At 43.0% G+C, this 25,200-nt stretch overlaps 1 protein-coding gene and 1 pseudogene across 5 annotated transcripts in view; one reads left to right on the plus strand and one right to left on the minus strand.

The window, feature by feature from the left end:
• OXR1 (oxidation resistance 1) overlaps nt 1-25,200 on the plus strand; it is a 298,281-nt gene that overhangs the window by 148,347 nt on the left and 124,734 nt on the right. For all 4 annotated transcript variants that reach the window (XM_078393677.1, XM_078393678.1, XM_072999256.2 and 1 more), the window contains one exon: nt 660-859. In XM_078393677.1, the coding sequence (XP_078249803.1) occupies nt 660-859 (200 nt within the window). The remainder of the gene's footprint in view (nt 1-659; nt 860-25,200) is intronic.
• LOC144589303 (coiled-coil domain-containing protein 92 pseudogene) lies at nt 11,626-12,502 on the minus strand (annotated as a pseudogene). Its single transcript, XR_013545355.1, has one exon. The product of XR_013545355.1 is annotated as a coiled-coil domain-containing protein 92 pseudogene (transcript).

Below are 25,200 nucleotides of genomic sequence, written 5' to 3' on the forward strand. Positions count from 1 at the left end.
AAGCTCTGGCCACAAGTTTTGAGGCCGGAGCTGGTCGTGACTTGAAATGTTTGTAAGTCAGGACATTCGTAAGTCAAGGCACGACTGTAATCAAAAAGGTATATGTGTTTGAATGGGTTGCAGCAGGTGTTTCCAGCAGCCCACTTATGTTGTGATGCAATACACTAGGCTTTAAACAAATGTTGGTCCTACTTAACACACTGTGGGAGATGAGGTCAAAGATTAGAAGAATTTGATGATACAAAAGTGGTATTTGGCTAGTGGATAAAGGTTAATTACGTCTAATGCATCAAAAGCTCTGTGGGATATTATTAATAATAATTTAGGTAGCCTAGGAGACAGAGTATATATGAGGCTGGTGTATATGGCAGTCTGCAGATATATATGACAATCTGTAGAAAACTGGGCTCCTCATAATTCCTCAGTGGGCAATCAAAAAGTTTTCATACTCTTTCCTCCATCCACAAGGGAGCTGAAGGCAGACTGATGGTAAGGAGGCCAGTCTTGATTCTTCAGATTTTAGACATTAGTGCATATCTTCTCTACCACAGTAATACTTAAGATTGTATTCACTGTATCTTATATGCTGCAACTGTTCTGCATAGTAAGGGAAACTGTAACTGGGATATTAATATTATATGATATCCACTTTCTTATAGGCTAAAGAAAAAGTCCCAGTCTATTGACATCTCTGGATCAGGCTATGAACCCCTGGCACCAGCAGCACAACATGCAATGCAACCAACTAAACCGACACCTGTCATTAAGACAGCCACTTTTGAAGAGGAACAGAACAACACAGCAAATACACAACGGCGTACTCCACGGAGGGGTGAGCTGAAGAGATACTACACCATTGGTGAGCTAGTAAACTTATATTTTCCTTTTAAAACATCTAAATCTGTTGCACTAGAATTTCATTCTTGTTATTTAATAGCCAGTCAGGTATTCATTGGTTTGGTTGACTAGAGGAGCTGGATTTCTGTTGTATACAGTGGTGCCTCGCTTGACGACGATAATCTGTTCCAGCAAAATCGCTGTAGAATGAAATTGTCATCAAGTGAAAGTAAAAAGCCCATTGAAATGCTTTAAAAACTGGTTAATGCGTTCCAATGGGTGAAATACCTCACCGTTCAGCGAAGATCCTCCATAGGGCGGCCATTTTCTGGTGCCTGTAATGTGAGGAATCCGTCCTGAAAACAGCGGGGAGGCATTTTGAAACCTGACAATCAGCTGTTTTTAGATCGTTGTAAAGCGAAAAATCGGTTCCTGAAGCAGGGAACCGATCATCATCAAGCGATTTTTTTCCTGTTAAAACATTGTTTTGCAATCACAAAAGCGATTGCAAAAACCACATCGTTAAGCAATTTCATCATTAAACGGGGTAATCGTTAAGCGGGGCGCCACTGTACTCAGGATTGTGTTCCCATCTGTTGTGAGCATTAGAGCATGCCCTTAATTAAGCATGTTACTTCAGTAAGAAACATAGGTGCATAAGTTTGTTGTGTTATCCTTGCATGAAGCAAAAAGAATTGTCTGGACCTCTGCGGCTTTTGGAGTTGGTAGGGGGATGGGAGAAACTGAGCCTCTCCTTTTTTATGGACTCTTCCATTTGCAAAGGAAATTAAAAAACAGAACAGAACTTTTTCTGTGTAACAAAGTTGTCAGCATTTAAGAAAAACTAAATATGTATGTTTTTTAAAAAATATGTTGGTATTTTAATCAGTCGTTTAATTGTGTGCAACTTTTAAATAACTATGCTTGAGCAATAAATAGAAGTTGCAATTTCAACCTCAGCTGGAAATGTTTTATTGCTTTGTGAACTCTGTAATGCAGGAGAAAAGTCTTGCTTGAGCTGCATCCATAACTTAGTGGGAATCGGCTTCCAGATTTTCCACAGAGCGATCATGAGAGCCGAAAGTAATTTTTTTGTCTGGAGCTAGAGGTCTGCCTGGCACTGTGTGACAAAATTACTAATCAACAGGAGCTGTATGTTAGCATGATTACATGATGAAGACAGAAAAGTGTTTTTTGATTCATTTCATTTCTCCACCCCCCAAAAGACATCCCAGCAGAAGCCAATTCTGCAGAGATCCAGAAAGATAAAGGAAAAGATAAATGGTTGTTGTGGGTTTTTCGGGCTCTTTGGCCATGTTCTGAAGGTTGTTCTTCCTGACATTTTGCCAGTCTCTGTGGCCAGCATCTTCAGAGGACAGCACTCTGTGCTCTGTTGCAGTTTGTTTGTGAGTTGAGTATTTATGGCTGTGAGATAGGCTTTTGTCCTTTTCAGGAGATGGGTGATTATGGTGATCAGTGTGTCTTTGTTGTGGGTGTATTGTTGTGATAAGGAGGAGAGATTATCTGTCAGTGATTGATGGATGTCATTAGCTGGTCTTTTGTGTGTAGTGATCACCGGTCCTTGTGGCTGGGTAGAGTTCGTTGACCTTTTGCACACTGTATTTTTCAGTGCTGGGAGCCATGTTTTGTTGAGTTTCAAACTTTCCTCTTTTTTGTTGATGTTTTGCTGGTGTTTGTGGATTTCAATGGCTTCCCTGTGCAGTCTAACATAATGATTGCTGGTGTTGTCGAGTATTTCAGTTTTTTGAAATAGAATCTCATGTCCAGCTTGTTCAGCTACTGTCGATTTTTCTGTTTGTTTTAGTCTGTGGTATCTCTCATGTTCTTTGATTCTGGTGTGGATGCTTTGTTTTGTGGTTCCAATATATACCCGGCCACAACTGCAAGGTATCCAGCATACTCCTGCAGTGGTGAGGGGATCCCTTCTGTCCTTTGCTGACTGTAACATTTGTTGTATTTTTGTGGTAGGGTTGAATACTATTTGTAGGTTGTGTTTTTTCAAAAGTTTCCCCATGCCGTCCATGACCTGCGGACCGCATGGGGAAAGATAAATATCCAACTTGCTTCTTTTCCTGCAGCCCCCTTCTGTGCTTTCAGAGTTTAAAGATCACTCACTCATGGTGTACAAAGCATGCATTGAATTCAAGAACTGTTTGTTTTTCATGGGGATCTAGGTCTGTTTGTTGGAGATGGCGCTCTAGTCATCTCCAGATAGGGATGACATCAGAATCAGTGGCCACTTTGCCCATCAGTTCCTAAAAGGAAAGGTTTATTTCCAAATGTGGTGCTTTTCTCTTAGATGGAAACAGCTGTTTTTTGCTGGTACAGTAGGACCCCTATATCCATGGGATCAGTATTTGCTGATTTACTTATCCATGGTCTGAAAATATTAAAAATATTAAAAGAAAGAAAATAGAAATACAGTGGTGCCTCGCATAACGATTGCTCCGTTTAGCGATGAAATCGCTTTGCGATGGACTTTTTCCCATCGCAAGAGCGATCGTTTTGCGATGGCCCCTATGGGGAAAATTCGGTTTGTGATGATCGTGGGGGAGCGCTCCCCTACGATCATGGCAAAGGCCCCGCTGGTCAGTTGTTCCAAAAAACGGGCTTTGCGCTGCTCGTGGGGAAGCACTTCCCTGGGAGCAGCCCAAAGGCTCGCTTTTTGGAACAGCTGACGAGCGGGCGTTTGGGCTGCTCGCGGGGAAGTGCTTCTCCGGGAGAAGCCCAAACGCCTGCCCCTCAACTCTTCTGAAAGGCAGGCGTTGGGGCTGCTTCAGAGAAGCGCTGCTCTGGGAGCAGCCGAAACGCCCGCCCCTCAGCTCTTCTGAAAGGCTGGCGTTTCTATGGGGTTTTCCCACCCGCATTGCGATGTTTCAGGATAGCAACGATTAATCTGGAACGGATTAACGTCGCTATGTGGGCACCACTGTACTGTACATATTTCCAAACATGAAGTTACCAAAACTGGCCACTAGAGGGAGCTAGATACCATGCTGCATAAAGTGTTCACTAGAACTGATCTCCTGCTGATACAGGGGTCCTGTTGTATAAGAAAGTGGGCCAAAGGCGAAACCTCCCTCCTTTAATCAAGTGGGGAAATTCTCAAACAACTATTTGTTAAATTTCAGTCCACTTGTTTACTAGAAATGTGGTGAGATACAGTGGTGCCTCACATAACGATGTTAATTCGTTCCAAAAAAAATTGTTATGTGAAAACATTGTTATGTGAAGCACCATTTCCCATAGGAATGCATTGGAAACCGGTTAATCCGTTCCAATAGGAACGGATTATCCGGTTTTCTCCCTCCCCCCGCGGCTTGGATCTGACCCATGGCGGCTACCTCAGCCATGGCTGGACTCCCTAGAGTCCGGCCATGGCTGGGGTAGCTGCCGTGGCTCGATTCAAGCCGTGGGGGGAGGGTGGTGGGATTGGGATGTCCGAGAATGGCCGGGGGAGGCGGGGCGGCTTCAATCGGCTTCAAGCCTCCCCGCGCCGCCTACCCCGGCCGTTCTCGGACTTCTAGATCCTCTCTAGAAGTCCGAGAACGGCCGGGTTAGGCAGCGCGAGGAGGCTTTAAGCCGTGGGGGGAGGATCGGAGGCATGGATGGGCTCTTCGGCAGCCGCCAAGGCTTGGATACAAGCCGTGGGGAGAGGATCGGAGGCATAGCTGGACTTCAGCCGGCTAAGAGGCCGGCGATCGGGCAGGAGGAGGTGGGAAGATTCCCCCACCACCTCCTGCCCGATCGCCGGCCTCTTAGCTGGCTGAAAACCCGGCGTTCGCTCAGGAGGGGGTGGGGGAAACTTCCCACCTCCTCCTGCCCAATTGCCGGCCTCTTAGCTGGCTGAAGTCCGGCTATGCTTCCGACCCTCCCCCCACGGCTGGGATCCAAGCCGTGGGGGGAGGATCAGAGGCATGGACGGGTTCTTCGGCAGCCGCCGAGGCTTGGATCCGAGCCTCGGCAGTTGCCGAAGAGCCCAGCCATGCCTTCCACCCCCGCCCCGCGGCTTGGATCCCACCCACGGCCGACTACCCCAGGCATGGTTGGACTCCTGACAGTCCGACCATGGCTGGGGAAGCCGACCGCGGGGAAGGGGAATCCCGGCGGTGGCCTCTGAAGGACCCTTCAGAAGGGTCCTTCCGAGGCCATCGCAGGCATTTTCCCCCAGCTGAGCTGCGGGAGCGCTCCTTGGGAGGCTCCCGCCGCTCAGCTGGGGGAAAATGGTGCCTATGGGGAAAACATCGCAAAGCGATTTTTCCCCATAGGCAACATCGGTATGCGATCGCTTTTCCGATCGCAAAATCCGCATCGGTATGCGGATTTGTCTTTAAACGGGGCACTCTTTATACGAGGCACCACTGTAGTTTATATCTGCATATTATAATTGACCTATGGCTTTACTTGCTGGATTAATCCAGTTTCTGATTGCACGAGAATAAGAGGGCAGGGCATTCCAAGTGACTGAAATCACAAGCCCTGGTAGCAAAACCTTTCTTCTTATACCACTGGCTAAGCCTTCAGGCTATATGAACAACTTGTTCTTCACAGTTTCTCTCTGAGCAGTAGAATGTGAATGTGCTATGGGATCATAGTGGTACCAGATGACTTTGTGAACTTTGGCTCTTGGAGCCATTAAGATTTGTGACATAGTGGTTCAGAGCAGCTTCCTGTGTGATGTGGATGGAAAAGGCATTCTGTGGCGTATAAAGGGGGAGAATACAATAAAAGAGAGATGTAGCTCATTGACAGTCCATACACTTTGAATGCAGAAATAGCTAGGTGTTATCTCCAGTCTGTGCAGAATGCACCGGAAAGTGATGCAGTCTAAAATTCTGGAGGCCTCTAGCTAGTTAATATAGACAATATTAAACTAGAGAGACTATTGATGTGCTTTGATACAAGGCAGTTCTTATATCCAAGCTTCTTTGGCTAGACAATGTTGCAAGGTTTCCATGTTAAAAGATATTCATTAATTTTTGTGAACTGCTGATAATGAGCAGCATTTTAGTTTGCAGTGTGTGATATCAGGCTTGTTAGGCACTTTCTGAAGTTTTTCACTTTTGAGATTATGCAGAAACCTAGTTATTCTAATTGCTTTGAGGCCTTTCCTCCTTAGGTTATAAAAAGTGAAAGATATTAATCCTTCAAGAAGCTGGAGCTAAAACATTCATTTTTCAAAAGAGAGGGAAGCATAGAGTTGGCAGGAAAAATGATTTGTTTTACATAAAATTCTAAAGTACATAATTATATGTTTCCTTACACTTACCAAGTCTGTAAGCAGCCTCACGCAGCTGCTTAATCACCTTCTCTGTCTAAAATGTGAGCTGTTCCCTGGAGGATATATCAGCCTAGAGAATGTGACATTTCATCTTAAATCTTTCTTCAGAAACTAGAAAAAAGAAAATTAAGTACAAACTGTAAGATTCAGTTTCCCCATATGAAATACTTATCAGTTCCTGATAGAGTAAGATATATCTGTCTTGGTGTGTGTTTTTAATGCATTTCACTGCTTGTCTTGATGGATTTGTGAACTGTTTATGTATTGTTGAAAGGAGGATGAACAATGAAGTATAGGATGCATTCTGTTGGAAAGGAGAGTCAAGTCAAACTCCTGGGACAGCTTTTAAAAAACTTTCAGAAAGATTTCCATTCATGGCTAGTGAAAGGAAAACTGAAACTCCAATGGGAGAAAAGCAACGGCTTGCATCAGTTAAGGATATCTGTTTCTTGTAGGAATGTCCCAACTAAAGGTGAATACTTAGCATACCCCTATGATTTTCTTCCTTGGGCTGACCAGACTTCAGATCTGCTTACCATCAACAAAGTTGCTGCACTGTATCCTGCATTACCAAGTAGAGCAAGTCATTTACTTTTAACATTCCTACAACTATGACATAATTTTACTTATTAGATGGCTAACACCCAATTATTAGGAAGACTTTGTTCATGGTTTATTATTGGAATTCATCCGAGACCTCAATCAGGAACAATTTTGGATGAAACAGCTAAAAAATATATATTCTTGAGATGATGCTGCAGAAGTAATGTGGAGTGTTAGTATGCACACTGCATACAAAGTATTGCACGGAGCAGATCATAGTCAACAAGATCCATGTGAAATTCTAGGAAAATGCAGATTGGGGATTGCAGGGCCTTTGGTGTGGAAAGGGGGCATGTTTTCAGGGCCCCATCAGATCTGGAACTGGTGCACTTCAAATTTTGGAAAAGGTATCATCTGTAAACAGTCCAAAAACCACATGAATTCATCCACTTTCTAGTTGAGATCATCTACAATATACTGGTCAATGAAAACCTAAAAAAATCACTGAACAATATGAAACAGCAAAATACGTTTGGAGGCCGGATTGCAGAGGTCTAATAGTTACCATTATAAATAGATTAATAAACTGTATCCATGTATAGTTTGAATATAATTTTTTGTTTGTTTGCTTAGGGATTTTTTTCTTTTATGGCTGCTACCTCAACTGGGTTTTATTCTTTCTAGATGGTATTAATTTGTGATATGCTAATATTGAGTTGAACAGTTAAGAGTCAATATTTATTTGATTATTAGCTTCTTAATCAGATAGGTTCATACTAGGCGAATAAGAAGAGTACGTAATTAGAGTGGGTGTAATCGTACAGTAATCCAAATTGAAGTTATCTTTTAAATGGCTAGAGCTTCTTATAGCATCAGTTTGCTTCTCATATCTTTAGTTACAATCTGGAAGAATATAAGGCAGTATTCAGATAGAGCAGAGACAGAGAAGAAATAGTCACTGCCTTTTTTAAACAGTACTGGTGAACCTCCAGCCTGTTGCCCTAATTCAGCAAGAAGGCTCCATGCACAAAAGCAATGTCCTTGAGTTGGAATAGAAAGTGCATCTCCTCCTGCAGTACAATGTTTGGCTAAAAAGGCTAGCCACATATTTTAAAGGAAATGGGAACATGCATCTTCCTCCATGATTACTGGTTATTACATGTAACTGATGCTTTATAATAAGTTCTGCATAACATACAACTGGAGCATGGTTAAATAACCAGGCACCTCATTTCAAGAAGTGAAAGGTACTTTCTAGATTTCAGAATCCCCTAGCCATGAGTGCTAGTCATATTGGCTACAGGAGACATGAGGATAATAGTCTGAAAATGCATCTTTTTCAACCTGGGCTTTCACGGCATATGTATGCAGCATGATTAAGCATACCCCACTCATCACAGCTATATGGTTGCTGAAGTCTCATCTGGATTTTATTTGTAATTATTTTATAAATCTGAAAAAGAATGTGCAGACAATGAGGGAATCAGAAATGAATTCATGTGTTTTGGAGGCAGAGCTGCAATTATGAGTTGAATTAATACTGCTCTCCAAAGTTCAGCCTGGCTAATTATCAGCTTACTGCAGCACCTGCTATGTAGGTACTCCCAGCTTTCCTTTCCCCCTTTCCATTCTTTACTCATTCTTTGCCAAATGCCCCAGTGTTCTCTATGATAAACAGGGCCAGACATCTGATGCAAAATGCTGGTCTTCCAATTTGGAATCTGCCCTAACTTAATCCATTTAGTTAAGAAGAATTAAAGTTATGCATCCCAACCTTCTCAGTACTAATGTAGACTTCTGAACTGTCCCTTTTATCGCCAAGATTACCAGGAAGATAAAAGACTGGCCCCTTTTTTTATTGCCAGTCTTCTCTGCACCGAGATTCTCCCACCAGTTCTTGCAGGCTGGCCACAGATGACAGCTGGCAGGAAGCAGCGTAGATCTAATCATTCAAACATTCCAAGAAACACTCTCTTCAAACCTACACTTTTGTCTCAAACAGGCAATAAAGACCAGATCCATTCCAAGTTGACATGGCAGGTTGAATTGGGATATGGTAGGGAAATGCGTATTTACAATCACCAGTGACCTGATTTTTCTTTCACTTTTGTCATGCCTTATTCAGAACAAGTATGCCCACACTTCCAACTCCAATTAAGATAACCAAAGAATCTTCATATTAATTTGGTAGAAGTATGTGCTGGTTTTTCTACATAGACTGTTCTAGGGTTTTTTCTTCTTTCCTTTTGAATGTGAGTTTATAGATTTTGGAGGGAATGTGCAATCATCATTATGGATGATAAGCCAAGCGTGACAGAGTTGTGCAACTTGTGGTTAAAGAAAGTAGTTTCCTTGGCAACAGTGAAGATGCAAAATTCTGTACATTCTGCGTTTTGTAGTTTGTGTGTGGGTGTGTCAGTGTGTTCTTTAATCTGCGGATGTGGATTTGCAGTCCTCTCCTCCCCCCTTTCCTTCTACGCCCTCCCCACTAAGATTGACTTGCTGGAGGTTGCTGCTGTTCAGTGTTCTCAAGTTATCTCCAATTTAAGGCAACCCTATGAATTACCAACTTCCAAAGAGTACTATCATTGACACTTTATGTCAATAAATTGCGGGCTATCATGAACAATTTATGATTTTAAAAAAACAGGGCATGCTTCTCTTGATTGCATTGTGTAAATTGGCTGGATAGCGCTTGAACTAGATGTCAGAGACCAATTTTTCAAATAGCCAGTGTGCCTCCTGGGAGAAAAGTCACCCTGTGTAGCTTTGGGCAAGCTGCACAGCCCCAGGGCACCCCCCCCCCAGAAGAAGGGAATGGTAAACCACTTCTGAATGCTCTGTACCTAGAAAACCCTGGAAAGGGTGACCATAAATTATAACTGACTGACAGCATGTTTCGTTTCGTTAGTCATTTAGTCGTGTCCAACTCTTCGTGGCCCCATGGACCAGAGCATGCCAGGCTCTCGTATCTTCCACTGCCTCCCGGAGTTGTGTCAAATTCATGTTGGTAGCTTCGCAGACACTGTCCAGCCATCTCATCCTCGGTCGTCCCCTTCTCCTCTTGCCATCGCACTTTCCTAACACACTTTCCCTGTTTACTGAATGTAATTATTATTAATTATTAATCCCTCAAAAATACACCAGGCATGACCCAGTCAAAGTTAAGGACTTTAAAATCCTACCAATTTCAGTGAAAGTCAGCTAAGCGTATAAGTAATGATTCAATTAACCATCAAGTACCAGGATTTTGAAGCAATGCATTAACTGAATGATTTTTTTTTTTTTAAAAAGCTGTATTGAAATTCTAATGTAGCAATTCTAAGCAATAGTTAACGTTATGGTTAAGATTAGAAGAAAAGTTTGGGCTGAACATGCACATCTTGTACTTTGTGAACCCATTATAAATTTCATGGTTTATGGACAATTAGAGTGTTCCACTTCTTCATTTCAGAATCACGCAATACCATTGCAAAAAGATATTGTACTTTTCTCTCTCTCTCTCATTACATAAAGTGGGATGAAAGTATCTCCCAGTGGCAAAAAGCAACAGACTTGTTCAGGCAGCTATTGTCTCAGCATTTTTTCTTGCGAGTTTGTTAATTTGTTAATCTGTAAAAAACCCTCAAACAAATGCATGCATGGCAGGTGTGTGAAACTGGGGAACATTTGTATTTACAGCTGATCAGCTGGCAGTGTTGTAGGATGCCGATTCTTATAGGTGTAATATAGTACTTACAAAATTTTATTCCCTGAGGGTGCAAGAAGGGGTCTCCACTGTGAAATAAACTACTGGATGCTCCAGGTGGAGGAAAGAGTTGCTTAAAATGGTTGCTGATCTCTTATTTAAAATATACAACTTGTCCCTTAAAACAGTCACAGTGCCAGAAGACTGGATGATAGCACACGTCATGCCAATCTTTTAAAAAGGAGGGAGGGGCAGGAAATTGCAGGCTGGTTAGCCTAAAGTCTGTTGCAGGGAAGATGGTGGAAAGCCTCATCCAAGATAAAATTTTAAAACACACAGAAAAACAAGCCTTGCTGTGGGAAAATCAGCATGACTTCTGTAAGGGCAAGTCTTGCCTCACAAACTTTTTAGAGTTATTTGAGAAGGTCAACAGGCATGTGGATGTGGGCGAATCAGTAGATATCGTTGTAGCCTTCACCCTTGTGGCACCTGCGTGTTTTGCCCTCACAAAGGTTCACGTCACGTTTTCCTCTCACTGCCACCAGTGGATTACCTCAATCCACAATATAAATGATGTTTGTCAGAACACTTGTCTTGTGAATACAAACAGAACTTATTTATTGAAGTGAGGCAGATTTAATAATAACAGACGTTCTTCAGATAAACATTGTACACAAGCAAATCATTAACAGTTCTCTCAGTACATACTTTTCTCTTGCAACATCATTACCACCTTCTCTACCTATTTTCTTAACCAGCCTTATCACTCAGTGAAAAAATTCAAAACTTTATTTATCAGCTGATGGGTTATGAGGTGTCTGTGATGGCTCAGGAAAGAGATCTTGGTGTGCTGGTGGACAGCTTGATGAAAAAAAAAATAGAGTTTGTTAGGATTTCAGTCGCTGTAGATAAAATCAGTGACAGAAAAATATGAACACTGGGATCAGGACCCACCAGATGGACCAGGAGAGCGTTTGCTCAGACAGGGCTTCTTCGCAGGCAGGCCTCGGCAGGGTGGTCAGCGCAGGGTGGCCCCCCCTCCCAAGAAGACACATTATCATGACTCTGCGGAGCGATACATAGAAGGAGGCTTTGACCGTTCACAGCCGATAACACAGGGCTGCACGGAGGCTTATCTGATGCTACCATTGCTACTGATTTCGTAAGGGAGCCTGATGCCCGGGGCGTTCGCCCGCAAGGATGCTTAGAATAAATGAAGGTGCAGTGGAAGCAAGCAGCCAGGCAGACACCTGAATTTGGCCACAGCGTTTCATTAAGTAGATGCTCTGCAATATGAACACAGTCATATTGGCGTTCCATGGAAGGAGATTATTCTAGTGATAGAAAGAATTTGGCATGCACGGGAGGATGGCATTTGAGAGGGGGGGGGATGTCTTCTTAAACTGCAGATGTGATTAACCCTATTTGTGATCACAGTGCATACGGGAGTCTCCTCCCCCAAAAGAATTTGCTTAAACAGTTCTGTCTGTCCCCGAGTGCTTCCGGACCACTTTGCTCCCGTTCACCTGATCCACGGCTAGTGTCTCAACGTCCGGCTGAGCCTGGGGCGGAGAAGCCCCGTGGTGGATTCTGTGGGCCACGCCCACGTGGGCCTTGTGGTGCTTCTCCCGGGCAGGGCTGTGCAGCTCGGCGGACGTGCGCTCCGAGGGGATCGACGGGATGACTAAAGGCCTCTCTTTGATAAGGTGGATCTCGGACGTTTCCCTGGCCAACAAGAACGGTGTGGGGTCAGGCATAGCATCCACGGGCTCCCGTAACAGCAGCTTGCGGCTCTCCGATCCTAGGCGGTAAGCCTCTTCGAATTCGGGATTGAGAGGCGTGGACAGACTCTTCTTCATCCTGCGCCGCGGAGTCTCTGGGAGCTTATCTTTGGGAGGGGCCAGCTTGTACCTGGAGAGCACCGGGCTTCCTGACGGAGAGCTGTCCGAAGTCCCACTGGAACTCATCAGCTTCTTCTTTGTCGCGTGCAGCTGGGAGGTGAGGTACGCGATAGTACTGGCCCGCTGCTCCAGTTCGCTTGACAGCATGTTCAGCTTGTGGCTTTTCATTTTCAGCTCTTCTAAATACTTCTTTTCCCTCTCCTTGATGGTGTTCTCCAGCACCATTATCATCGCATGAAAGTGTCAACCCAGTGTGTGGCGGCAGTGAAGAAGGCCAATTCCATGCTAGATATCATTAAAAAGGGGATTGGAAATAAATCAATTATAATGCCATTGTAGAACATGCTGGTAAGGCCACACCTGGAGTTTTGCATACATTTCTGGTCACCACACCTCAAAAAAGACATAGTGGAACTGGAAAAGGTGCAGAAGAGAGCAACTAAAATGATTACAGGGCTGAGACACATCCCTTATGAGGAAATGCTGCGGCATTTGGGGCTCTTTAGTCTAGAGAAAAGGCACCTGAGGGGGGACATATACAATTATGCAGGGGATGGATAAAGTGGATAGAGGGAAGCTCTTTTCCCTCTCATACAACACTAGAACAAGGGGACTGTTACATAACAGCACTGATGTTACCTGTCTGTCATGGGTTTGGAGGGAAAGTTCCATCCTATGGGGAGTGGAAGGCGGGACATCAGGAGGAGGGGCTGTACTGTATAAATATGTGATGCCTGTGTGGTGAAGAGGAGATGCTGAGACAGACTGTGAGACACTGGGTTGGGACGAAGCAGCAGCTGGGGAAGAAGAAGCTGTTGTGGGAGTCTGGGTGTCTGACAGGGTACTACTGTGTGTCAGAGTACCAACCTGATAAGTTCAGGTGTCTGTGGGTTAGCCAGAACTGATGGGTTCAGGGTCTGTGCTTTAAGTTAAAGGTTCTAGGTGAACCAAACTGTATGCTTGTGTGAGTGAGAACAAGCCACGTTACTTTATTTATTCACCTGATTGTTTTATTTACCCTGTGTGTACTTAAATAAACCTTATTCTTTTTATTGTTTGAAAATCCATCCCTGGTCTGTGTGACTTATTATAGGGAATGGTTGGTGGCAGCTTAGTAACTGTGTGATAGATCCCAGTAGGTCTGGGTTTGTCACATTGATTGGTGTCCAGCGTGTGGGATACGACTGGTCCAGTTGTCCAGCGGTCCAGCAAAGCCTTGGCAAGTGTGCCCAGAGCAAGGGGGGTCTAGTCAGGGACAGTCTGAGGCGCGTAGGTAATCTTCTAGGTGTACCTCACGGGGAGGTGCGCTAGTAGAAGAACGTGCCAACTGGGGAGACTTAGATTAAGGTGCTCTGAGGCAGCCTGATTTTGGCGGGAAAACGCTGAGGCAAAACTGCGTAGCAACAGTGAGCTAGCTTGCCAGCTGAGAGGCCCAGCAGAGGGGGGTAGGCTCTGACTCGATACTGTTGCAAATTTAGTGCTGAAGAACAGCAGCAATCTCTAGGAGAGCTGGTTCTGAGGCAAAAAGGAAAAAAGTGGTCGTTTTATTCTGAGGCTTGACTTTTTAAAGCAGCCTGTTCTGAGGGGGGGGTTATGCCCTTGACTCGAAGCCAAGTAGCAGACATGAGTGAAGTGAAAGACCCCCAGATTGACCAAGGTTCTGAGGATGAATTTGGCTCAGTGCAAGGTGACAGCACGGGAGAACAAAACCCAGAACTCAGAAAAATACTCCTAGCCCAACAGCATGAACTGAGGGTGAGGGAAATGGAAATCAGAAGAAAAGAAAGAGCTGAAATCTGTCAGGCAGAGGCAGATGCCAAGAAAAGGGGAATGGCCATGAGGATAAAAGAGATGGAACTGAAACACCAAATTAGACTGGTACAATTGGAATTGAAGTTCCTAAATAAGTTTATTAACAATTTATCAGTGGAAGAAATGTCAAAGAAGGAAAAGTATGAGGCTCAGGTCAGACAAAGTGAGCAAGATCTTGAAAAATATACTCAGCAAAAAGACATTAAATTAAAAGAAATCAGAGATAAGACTGAAGAAAAAGTAAAAGAGATAAAAGCTAGGGCTGAGGAAGAAATTTTACAGATCAGGGCTGAGTTTGAGGCCAAGCAAAAGGAGCTGGATTTGAGAATAAAAGGGAAAAGCCAGCAAGGGGGAGGGGCCCATGGTGAAGGGAAGCCCTCAGACATGAAACCAAGACCTCAGAATTTGGAGGGAAAACCCAAACAAGAGGAGAGAGAATCAAAATACACCAGAAAATGCTATTTCTGTCAGGGAAAGGGTCATCTGATCTCAGAGTGTGAGAAATTGAAGCAGCTAAAAGGAATGGTGCCTCAGGAGTCTAGTGGAACCAAGCCAAAAGCTGTGTTCTGTGTCCAGAAAGAGCAAGGCTCAGTCTCACTGAGGGAGCCTGTTGCCATGGCTACTCAGTCTGGAACAGCTACCGCTGCTGATCAGGCTGAGGAAAATGGTCCTCTTGTGGAGGTAAAGCGCTGCTTGCTGATAAAAACAGATTCTCAGTTGTTTGAGACAGCAGGGGTGGACGTAGGAATACTTGACCGTCAGTATAGGGGGCTGCGGGACACTTGTTCCCAGGTAACCCTGTGCCATCCAGATATTATTCCCCGGGAGTTTATAATCCCAAATGAGAGCATAAAGGTAGCAGGGATTGAGGGGCAGATAATCTCTCGGCCAGTAGCAGAGGTGCCTGTCAACTTTCAAGGCTGGAGGGGAGATTGGCGGCTAGCGATTTCATCGACTCTGCCAGCAGCCGTGCTCGTGGGAAATGACCTGGCTGAACATGTGAAACGGGTGCTAGTGATTACACGCTCACAAGCCACCACAGGGACAGTTCAGGGGGGTAATGATGAGCCAGAGACGGAAGCAGGTGGGGGAAGTTCAGAAGCTGTGGTGGAAACCTTAACCACAGACAGCAGATTTGGACAGGAGCAAAAGGCAGACGCCACTCTCCAAAAGTGTTTTGAACAGGTGACTGACGCCCAGCTAACACCTGAAACCCCAGTGAGATTTCTGGAGAAAAAGGGGATTTTATATAGAGAAACCCTGAGGAATATCTCAAAAGGGGGAGATGGGATCAGAAGTCAACTGGTGGTACCTGAAAAGTATCGCCCCATGATCTTACAAAGGGGTCACTCTGACATGTTTGCTGCACACTTAGGGGAGAAAGGGCCCCTTGATTTGATCAAACAAAATTGGGAGCAGATCACCCAGGATGACCCACAAGACGTTGTGACATACATAGACACCTTGATGAATGACCTAAGGAGAAATCTAGAGCTGGCAGCAGAAAACCTGCAAGCTCAGAAGGTCAGACAGAAAACATGGTATGACCACAAAGCTAGAGAGAGGCACTTTGACCCAGGGGAAGAAGTGCTTTGGCTTAGGCCCTGCAGAGAGAATAAACTGCAGCTCAAATGGGCAGGACCATATAGGGTCATTTCCAAGATGTCAGACCTGAACTACCTAATAGAGCAGGAGGAGAACCAAGCAAGGAGGGTGGTTCATGTGAATGCCCTAAAACCCTACTACAGAGGGGAACAGAGGGTTTTATTCGCGATAAAAGCAGCTGAGAGTGAGGAAGCGGAATTGCCCTTCTGGGAGGGTAGAGGGGAAGTAAAATACAACCCAGAGGAGGTAAAGATCAGTCCTGCACTCACCCAAGACCAGCAGCAAGAACTAAAAATGCTGCTTAGTAAATATCAGCAGGTGTTTTCCAACAAGCCGGGGATAGTGAAGGGAGTGATGCATCGGATCCACACAGGGGATGCACCCCCGCAGGCAGTATCCCCATACCGAGTAACGGGACCCTATAGGGACAAGGTGCGGAAGGAGCTGGACGAAATGCTGAGGGAGAACATAATCGTCCCCTCTTCTAGTCCTTGGTCCTCTCCGATAGTCCTTGTGGACAAGCCTGATGGGAGCATTAGGTTTTGTGTCGATTACAGGAAATTAAACCGTGTAACCACTCCTGATGCCTACCCAATGCCCAGGCTAGACAACCTGATTGAAACCATAGGGGGTTGTCGGTTCATCTCATCATTGGACCTGGTAAAGGGATATTGGCAATTAAGAATTGATCCCAGGGATCAAGAAAAGACTGCCTTTTGCAGCCCTTTTGGTCTCTATGAGTTTCGAGTCCTGAGCTTTGGTCTCAGAAATGCACCAGCCACATTCCAAAGGCTGATGGACCAGACCTTGGCAGGGCTCAGTGACTTTACAGTGGCCTACATTGACGACATAGGGATCTTCAGTAATACCTGGGAAGATCACCTGATACACCTGGAGTTAGTGCTGCAGAGGTTAAGTGCAGCAGGGCTAACGGTAAAGGCCAGCAAGTGTCAGCTGGGTAGCCCAGAAATAAAATACTTGGGTCACATGGTAGGGGGAGGAATGATAAAACCCCTGGAGGCCAAAATAGAAGCTGTTCGTGATTGGCCTAGACCCAACACCAAGAAAAAGGTCAAATCATTTCTTGGGTTGGTGGGCTACTACAGAAAGTTCATCCCGAGGTTTAGCGAGATTGCGGCTCCGCTGACCGATCTGACGAGGAAGACGGCTGATGACTGCATCCCGTGGGCCAGTGACTGTGAGGCGGCGTTCCAGAGGTTGAAGGAGGCGCTAATCAACTATCCAGTCCTGCGGGCTCCAGACTTCGACCGGGAGTTCATCATCTACACCGATGCGTCTAACAGCGGGGTAGGAGCAGTTCTGTGCCAGGAGGATGAGAATGGTGACCAGCATCCAGTGTCCTACCTGAGTAGGAAACTTCAAAAAGGTGAGAGACATTTGGCAACCGTGGAGAAGGAGTGTTTGGCCATAGTCTACGCGATCCAGAAGGCCAAGCCTTACATCTGGGGAAGACATTTTATTCTGTGCACTGACCATTCACCATTGCAATGGTTAAAGACAATGAAAACCCACAATAGCAAACTTATGAGGTGGGCTTTAAACCTACAGGACTATGACTTTGAAGTGAAGGTGGTCAGAGGGTCAGTGAACTGTGTTGCTGACGCCTTATCAAGAAGACCTGAAGACTGAAGACGGCGAAAGAACATGGACTATATGTATATAATGAAGACAAAAAGTTAAAATGTACCTGGTTTTAAATTGGTTTGTATTAATAAAGGTAAAATTGATGTAATGCATATGGTAAATGTTTGAAATGCCTATTTGCTATGGTTAACTTGGAGGGTAAGTATATGTAAGTATTATATGGTATGTATAAATGTTGTTGTGTATTTTATGCAGGTTGTTTTTTTGGTGAAAAGCACTTTTAGCTTTCCCCCTACAAAACAACTTTTAAAGAGGGGAGGTGTTACATAACAGCACTGATGTTACCTGTCTGTCATGGGTTTGGAGGGAAAGTTCCATCCTATGGGGAGTGGAAGGCGGGACATCAGGAGGAGGGGCTGTACTGTATAAATATGTGATGCCTGTGTGGTGAAGAGGAGATGCTGAGACAGACTGTGAGACACTGGGTTGGGACGAAGCAGCAGCTGGGGAAGAAGAAGCTGTTGTGGGAGTCTGGGTGTCTGACAGGGTACTACTGTGTGTCAGAGTACCAACCTGATAAGTTCAGGTGTCTGTGGGTTAGCCAGAACTGATGGGTTCAGGGTCTGTGCTTTAAGTTAAAGGTTCTAGGTGAACCAAACTGTATGCTTGTGTGAGTGAGAACAAGCCACGTTACTTTATTTATTCACCTGATTGTTTTATTTACCCTGTGTGTACTTAAATAAACCTTATTCTTTTTATTGTTTGAAAATCCATCCCTGGTCTGTGTGACTTATTATAGGGAATGGTTGGTGGCAGCTTAGTAACTGTGTGATAGATCCCAGTAGGTCTGGGTTTGTCACAGGGACATCCACTGAAATTGAATATTTCTTTACCCAGCGTGTTGTTAGTCTGCAGAACTCCTTGCCACAGGATGTGGTGATGTCATCTGGCCTAGATGCCTTGAAAATGGGATTGGACAGATCCCTGGAGGAAACAGGGTTACAAGCCATGATGCGGATGTACAATCTTCAGGCTTACAAGGAAGGTATCTCAAAATTCCAGATGCAGGGAGGTGGTATCAGGAGACAGGTATCTAGTTGTCTCGTGTGTTCCCAGAGGCATCTGGTGGGGCCACCGTGAGATACAGGAAGTTGGACTAGATGGGCCCCTGGCCTGATCCAGCAAGGCTCTTAAGTTTAGGAAGGCAGGAGTTATATATATATATATATATATATAAGAAATGTACAAAATTCAGTTTTTCAAATGGTGCATATTCTAAGACTAAAAAAAAATCCCTCACACTTCCCTGTTTACTGAACATAGATTAACTGGACTGTGACTTATGTAGCTACTTGTGAGTAAACATACATAAGATTTTGCAGCATGCCATAAATTCTTCCAAATTCTTACCAGGCCCTTCTGAATGTGTTTTCCTTACATTTGCAATGGAATTATCATTTTATAAATGGTAAAATTACCATTTAGCCTTTTTTGTTGACCCTGAGGAGTCACATGGGAGCACACAAAGACTTTAGGGCATCAAATAATCAACATTTATGACAGCTACAGTTTTGTAAACATTGGTGGTAATTGACCTAAAATGTTCTTAAAATAACTATGTTAACAGTAATCAACAAGACACCATGAGCCCAATTAATCTAATTGGTATGCCTGAGAGATTTAAAATTTTAAAATATATTTCATTTGCATAAGATAAAACATGTGTCCTTTCCTGGTGCTTGAAAAAAGTGATGAAAATAATTTAGTGCTGGATTTGTTGGTACAAGATGTTAAGGTTGCAATATTTTTTGCTGATGTTAATATGAGCGTATGCGACTATTTAGCTATGTAATCAGTAATCTTCTGACTGTTTGAATTATCTTGTTTCCTTTTTGAAAAAGTTAATAAAAGAATAGATGGTGTCTTTGTTTACTTGCATCATTTCCAGTTTCTTTTAGAGCTATAAATTTTTGAAGAAATATAATTTTCAAAGGCTTGCTCAAAGAAAACTATCTCTGATATCAAGACTAACCTTGTGTCTTGCTGTGGGTCAAGGAATATATACAAATGAATAGGCAATAAAAGAAAGCATAATGTTCTCTGCATGGTCAGCAATCATAAGCAGCAATATTACTTTTTTCTGGACTCATTAAAATAATCAGGTGTTTTGCCTAGGAAATTAATTGTGCTTTTTGGTGGTACATTTTGAGTCAGTGCTTTCGTGTTCTGGGCTTTGAAGTACATCAGTTAATTTATCAATCAGTCCACTATCTTCCCCAGAATTGCTTAGAAAAACACTACACTGGAATTTGTCCAAGTGGAAACTCCAAAGGAATATGGCATCTCCGACATCCAGAAAACTGTGGGACAATATCCGGTCTTAAATTTATGCAAAATGAATATATTCGTGTAGCCCCTCCAGCTACTAAAATATTTCTACCACCTACTTGCTTTAGTTCCATAAAGGTGCATATCCTAAGATTCATGCAGATGAATATATTAAAATCAGTGTGATATTAGGATGTCAATCTGTCAGGACATTTTTTAAAAGGTCAAAGTGATGGGTAACACTCTGCTTAGAACAAACTATGTAAATAAGGTTGCAAGATCAATGATATAATCAGGCAAGCAGGAAAAGGCACAGTAGGTTATAAAAGGTAAAAGGTAAATGTTTCCCTTGACATTTAGTCCAGTCATGTCCGACTCTAGGGCACGATGCTCATCCCCGTCTCCAAGCCGTAGAGCCAGTGTTTGTCCGTAGACAGTTTCCGTGGTCACGTGGCCAGTGCGACTAGAGAAAGAATGCCATTACCTTCCCACCATGGTGGTACCTATTTATCTACTCGCATTTACAGTACATGCCTTCGAACCGCTAGGTTGGCAGGAGCTGGGACAAGCAACGGATGCTCACCCCATCACATAGATTCTGTCTTGAGACTGCTGGTCTTCTGACCTTGCAGCACAGAGGCTTCTGCGGTTTATCCCGCAGTGCCAGCGTGTCCCACGGGTTATGTCATTCTCTCCTAGATACTATAATGTTTGGAAGAAGGAAAGAATTAATCACTGGTTTTGTGCTAATATTTGATTACCATTTCATAAACTCATATTTGGCTGGTGTTTTGAGGGCATGGGAATCCTAATAAACAAAACAGGGCAAGGCAAACAGGGATGATATAATTAGCAACTTCTGCTCAAGAGGAATCTTACTTAGAATATTCGGTAGCTCATAGCTCAGACATGACATAGGGAATGACACGTACTTTCCCCTAAAGCCAGTGGAACCTCATTGCTCGTAGTACATTTCTGCTATGATCAGTAGCATAGTTGTGAATTTTGAAATGCTGTCATGAAAACTGCTATAAGTGCATCACTAAGGAGGTTTGCCAAATGTATTTAGATGTGTTGATCCATATCAACCCATTAGTTCCAACAGTTTTGTGCCTTAATCCACTTGTTACTCCACTTAAAATAGATGCAGTGAACACCCATAAGCAGCAACGGTGTGGAACAACTTTTAGTGAAAGTGAAATAAGAAAGTGCCAAAGCAGGACTGCAGTCAAACATTAAGAAGGAAAAAATCATGACTATAGAAGTACTACACACCTTTAATGTTGCAAAGGAAGAAATTGAAATTGTGAAAGCTTTTTTATACCTTGGTTTAGTTATCAGTCCAAAGGGAGACTGTGGCCAAGAAATCAGAAGACTGAGACCTAGAAGGGCAGCAATGAAGGAAAAAAAAATAAAGTACTGTACACAGAATGCAAGCTGCTTCTATTTCGCAAATATATGCTCCTTCTGCTTAGCAGAATTATTTTGCTTTCTTCAAGAAGCAGCAAAGCTCCTTTTCCCAGGCAAGAGCCTCAACACTGACATAAATATTTCACTTTAGCTTGTTGTTGCTGTTGTTGTTTAGTCATTAAGTCATGTCCAACTCTTCGTGACCCCATGGACCAGAGAACGCCAGGCTCTCCTGTCTTCCACTGCCTCCCTGAGTTGGGTCAAATTCATGTTGGTAGCTTCAGTAACACTGTCCAGCCATCTCATCCTCTGTCGTTCCCTTCTCCTCTTGCCTTCACACTTTCCCAACATCAGGGTCTTTTCCAGGGAGTCTTCTCACCTCATCAGATCGCCAAAGTATTGGAGCCTCAGCTTCAGGACCAGTCCTTCCAGTGAGCGCTCAGGGTTGATTTCCTTTGTTCTCTTTGCAGTCCAGGGGACACTCAGGAGTCTCCTCCAGCACCACAATTCAAAAGCATCAATTCTTCGGCACTCAGCCTTCTTTATGGTCCAGCTCTCACTTCCATACATCACTACTGGAAAAAAAAACATAGCTTTGACTATGCAGACAGGTGATGTCTCTGCTTTTCAAGATGCTGTCTAGGTTTGTCATCGCTTTCCTCCCAAGAAGCAGGCGTCTTTTAATTTTGTGGTTGCTGTCACCATCTGCTCCATATGGAGCTCCATAATCCAGCACATGTTAGCAATTTGGTCTCTAGTTCCTCTGGCCCTTCAAACTCCAGCTTGTAACAGAATATCATACCATACTTTAAACTACTGGTTATCTTCCCCATTGTTTACTCCTTCATCGCAATCAAATCCAGCTTTCCACGTGACATATTCTGCATATAAATTAAACAGATAGGAGATTAAAATTCTGTCCATGCCAACCTTTGACAATGTTTCTTCATATTCTGTCCTAATAATCATCTCTTTTCTAAAGTACAGGTTATCAGGGCTATCAGATATTATGGCATATCCATTAATTTTAGATTGATTCATAAGTTTTATGCAATCAATGACTTTGCTGTTACCTGTCAATTATTTTGTATGCTCCAGTAGCCCATATGTATTTGGTTATACTGTAATCTCTAGTGCCTCTTTCTTTTCTGAATCCAATTTGAACATATGGCAGCTCTCACACAATATACAGTTAAAGCATTTTTTGTAAAACTGCCAATCCATTTCCAGGCTCAAGAGTTTACATAAGTCAGATTTTACTTGATGGCACATTATTATTATCTCATTATAGTTACTTCAGTTTTTTGCCTTTTATTTTCAGATTGGAATCTACAGTGAATATTTCCAGCCTCTGGAAAATTGTTTTGTCTTCCATATTTGGTGGCATATTTGTGCTAGGATTTTGATACATTGGGTCTCAACAGCTTGAAAGTGCTCTATTAGTATTTCACGTATTCCTAGTGGTTTATTTGTTCCAAGTGCATTCAGAGCAGCTTGCATTTTACTTTCTGTAACTTCAGGTTCTTCATCAAAAGATTCTTCTTTGAAATAATCTCCCATTTTTTGCATCTTTTCTGCCTAGCTCTTCAGTATATAATCTCCATCTTTTCTTTATTTTATCCTGAACAGATAAGATATTCTCCCACTGACCTCTCAGTAGATTTAAATCTTCATTTACATTTTTCTTTGGTTTCTTGGATCTTCTGGAAGATACATCTTTTTCTTTTTTTATTGTTGTCTTGTTTGTTTGCCATGATTATAATAGTTCTCATTGTCTTTACATGCGAGTTGCCGAAATGCTGTATTTAGGTTCTGGCCTTATTTCTGTCACCTTTTACCATGGAGGTTTCTGTGGAAATTTATTTTGGATCTCATTTGCACCAAAATTACCCATCCCTGACACAGAAACACCAGATTTTTGAGCAGGTTTTTTTCTGTTATGAGCTTGGCATTGGTACTTACTGTACTTGTTTCTGAAGTGCTGCATAAAAGCTGCTGAAGCAACTGGATGGAAACAAATTTGCCATTCCCAAAGACATCTATGTAAATGGTCAGGTATGAGTTGAGCATTAAGTTCATTTGTAAAAAGTCTGTTCTGATGAAACATTATTGGCCTATACAGCTGAGGAGACTGCCTTGCAAGACCTCAATCAAAGAGGCAATTCTGGAATAGTATAGCTATACTGTATTTTTTTCTGAGAAGATGATTTATTTAACTTGGAATTCATTCTTTGGATGGATTTTTTTAGGATTAGCTGTTATCCATACTAGCAAAATTTAAGAAGTGCTAATACTTATGTTACCCAGATAAAACTGGGTAACATAGATATCCTATACAGTGGACCCTCTACTTACGGAATTAATCCGTATTGGAATGGTGGCTGCAGGTCGAAAAGTCTGTAGGTTGAATCTCCATTGACCTACAATGCATTGAAAACCGATTAATCCGTAACCAGCCATTTTTGTTCCATTTTGGTTTTTTTCTGATCTGTAAGTCAATTCTCAGGCTGCAAGTTGAACCTAAATTTTGCGGCCAGAGAAGTCTGTAACTCGAAAAGTCTGTAAGTCGAGCCGTCTGTAAGTCGAGGGTCCACTGTACTCAGCTCCTTTTCAGGCTTCAGAATAATGGAAGCCGCCATCTGCCCATTAGTAACAGAAAGTACTTTATCTTTTTATCTTTTGCCATACTGAGGCAGCAAATGTAGTGGTTTAATTATATTTTCCTTTACAGTAATTAACTGAATACTTTTTGTGGTATGCTTATTTATCACATGTTATCTAATGTGTGGAAACAGAGAAATAATTCCATCATTTTCAGCTCAGGACTTGCACTTTTGCAAAATCATTTTCTGAATTTGCAACATTTTTCAGTTGGAGATGATGAGGACAAAGTCATCTCCTGAACTCAGTTCCAAATGAGCTTGAACAGTCTAAGCTCCTGAGATGTTTCACAGGGTTCTTGGAAAATAAACTGGTAAAGAAATGTAGACCTTAGCCTCTTGTTGAAGCCTCATTATTCAGAAAATAGTATAGCAGTGTAGAAGTATAAATCTCAAAATAACTTGATGTGTTCCAAGTTTGTCCATGCCAACATTCTGCTTTTATTAGCATTCCCTGCATCCATTTTCATTTCTGCCTCACTTTCACAGACATATAGTTAGAGGAGTGAGGAAGAGGAAAACCAGAAAAGAAAAATCTTGGGGGAGGGGAGAGGAAAGCGCAAGGACACTTCAGTCAGAAAGGGGACATGCATAGAAAAACATATATATGATAAAGTGAAAGGAATAGGCAAAAATTCGCTGGTGAAAAGTGAAGGTCATACAACCAACACAAAGCAAGGATGAGATTGTCAGTTGTCCCATTTTCACACTTTAATCCCTCCCCTCCCCCATCATGTTTGAGATGGCAAGATCATTTCTGGAGGTCTCAATGTGTGATTTGCATGAATTGTGATTTATATGATTTGCATGAATTTACATAATTATGCAACACTACAGTAGTTGTTACCTTTCTTCATGGACTTGTTAGAAAGAGAAAGACTGGATAGGTTATTTGTATCTTCTTTATCCATCAGATGGTTTATCTGGCTGTGTGTGCATGTGTGTGCGTGTGTTATGTTTTACTACACAAAAAAGAGAGAGACAGTTTTATGCAGAGACTTTTCTGTAAAGTGTATGCAACATGGTAAGGGGGAAATTGTTCCATTCTCACACTGAAAGCAATGGAAAAATTAGTGAATGAATACTCAGTGGACTGTCAACATAGCGAGGCAGCCTGTCTTTCTGAGAATGAGAACATTAACAACATGCCTTCATTTCTTTAAAATGAATACGGGGCTATTTGGAGAAATGCAACCAAATCAAGTCTGAAAGATGCTCACATTGGTGCCCCCAGCTTCCCAACTGAAGGCCCTTTCAATGGATTTTCTCATACTTCAAACATACCTTGTGGCAGCTATGCCTTGTGGTGAGGAGGAATGGGGGAAGTCTTCATTGGTCTCTCTAGACTTACCAACAAGTAATTCCTAGCACATAGATCCATGGGAATTGTATTCTGAAACCATTTCCTATCCCAAAAATTCTCAGGAGATATAATATAACAAAATGATTGACCCAGGGCCTGGAAGCCCAAGGGGAGAAATTTCCGGAGGCAGTCCCCTGGGATGTCCC

This window comes from Pogona vitticeps, chromosome 4, assembly GCF_051106095.1.
Source record: "Pogona vitticeps strain Pit_001003342236 chromosome 4, PviZW2.1, whole genome shotgun sequence".
NCBI classification, from domain to species: Eukaryota; Metazoa; Chordata; class Lepidosauria; order Squamata; family Agamidae; genus Pogona; species Pogona vitticeps.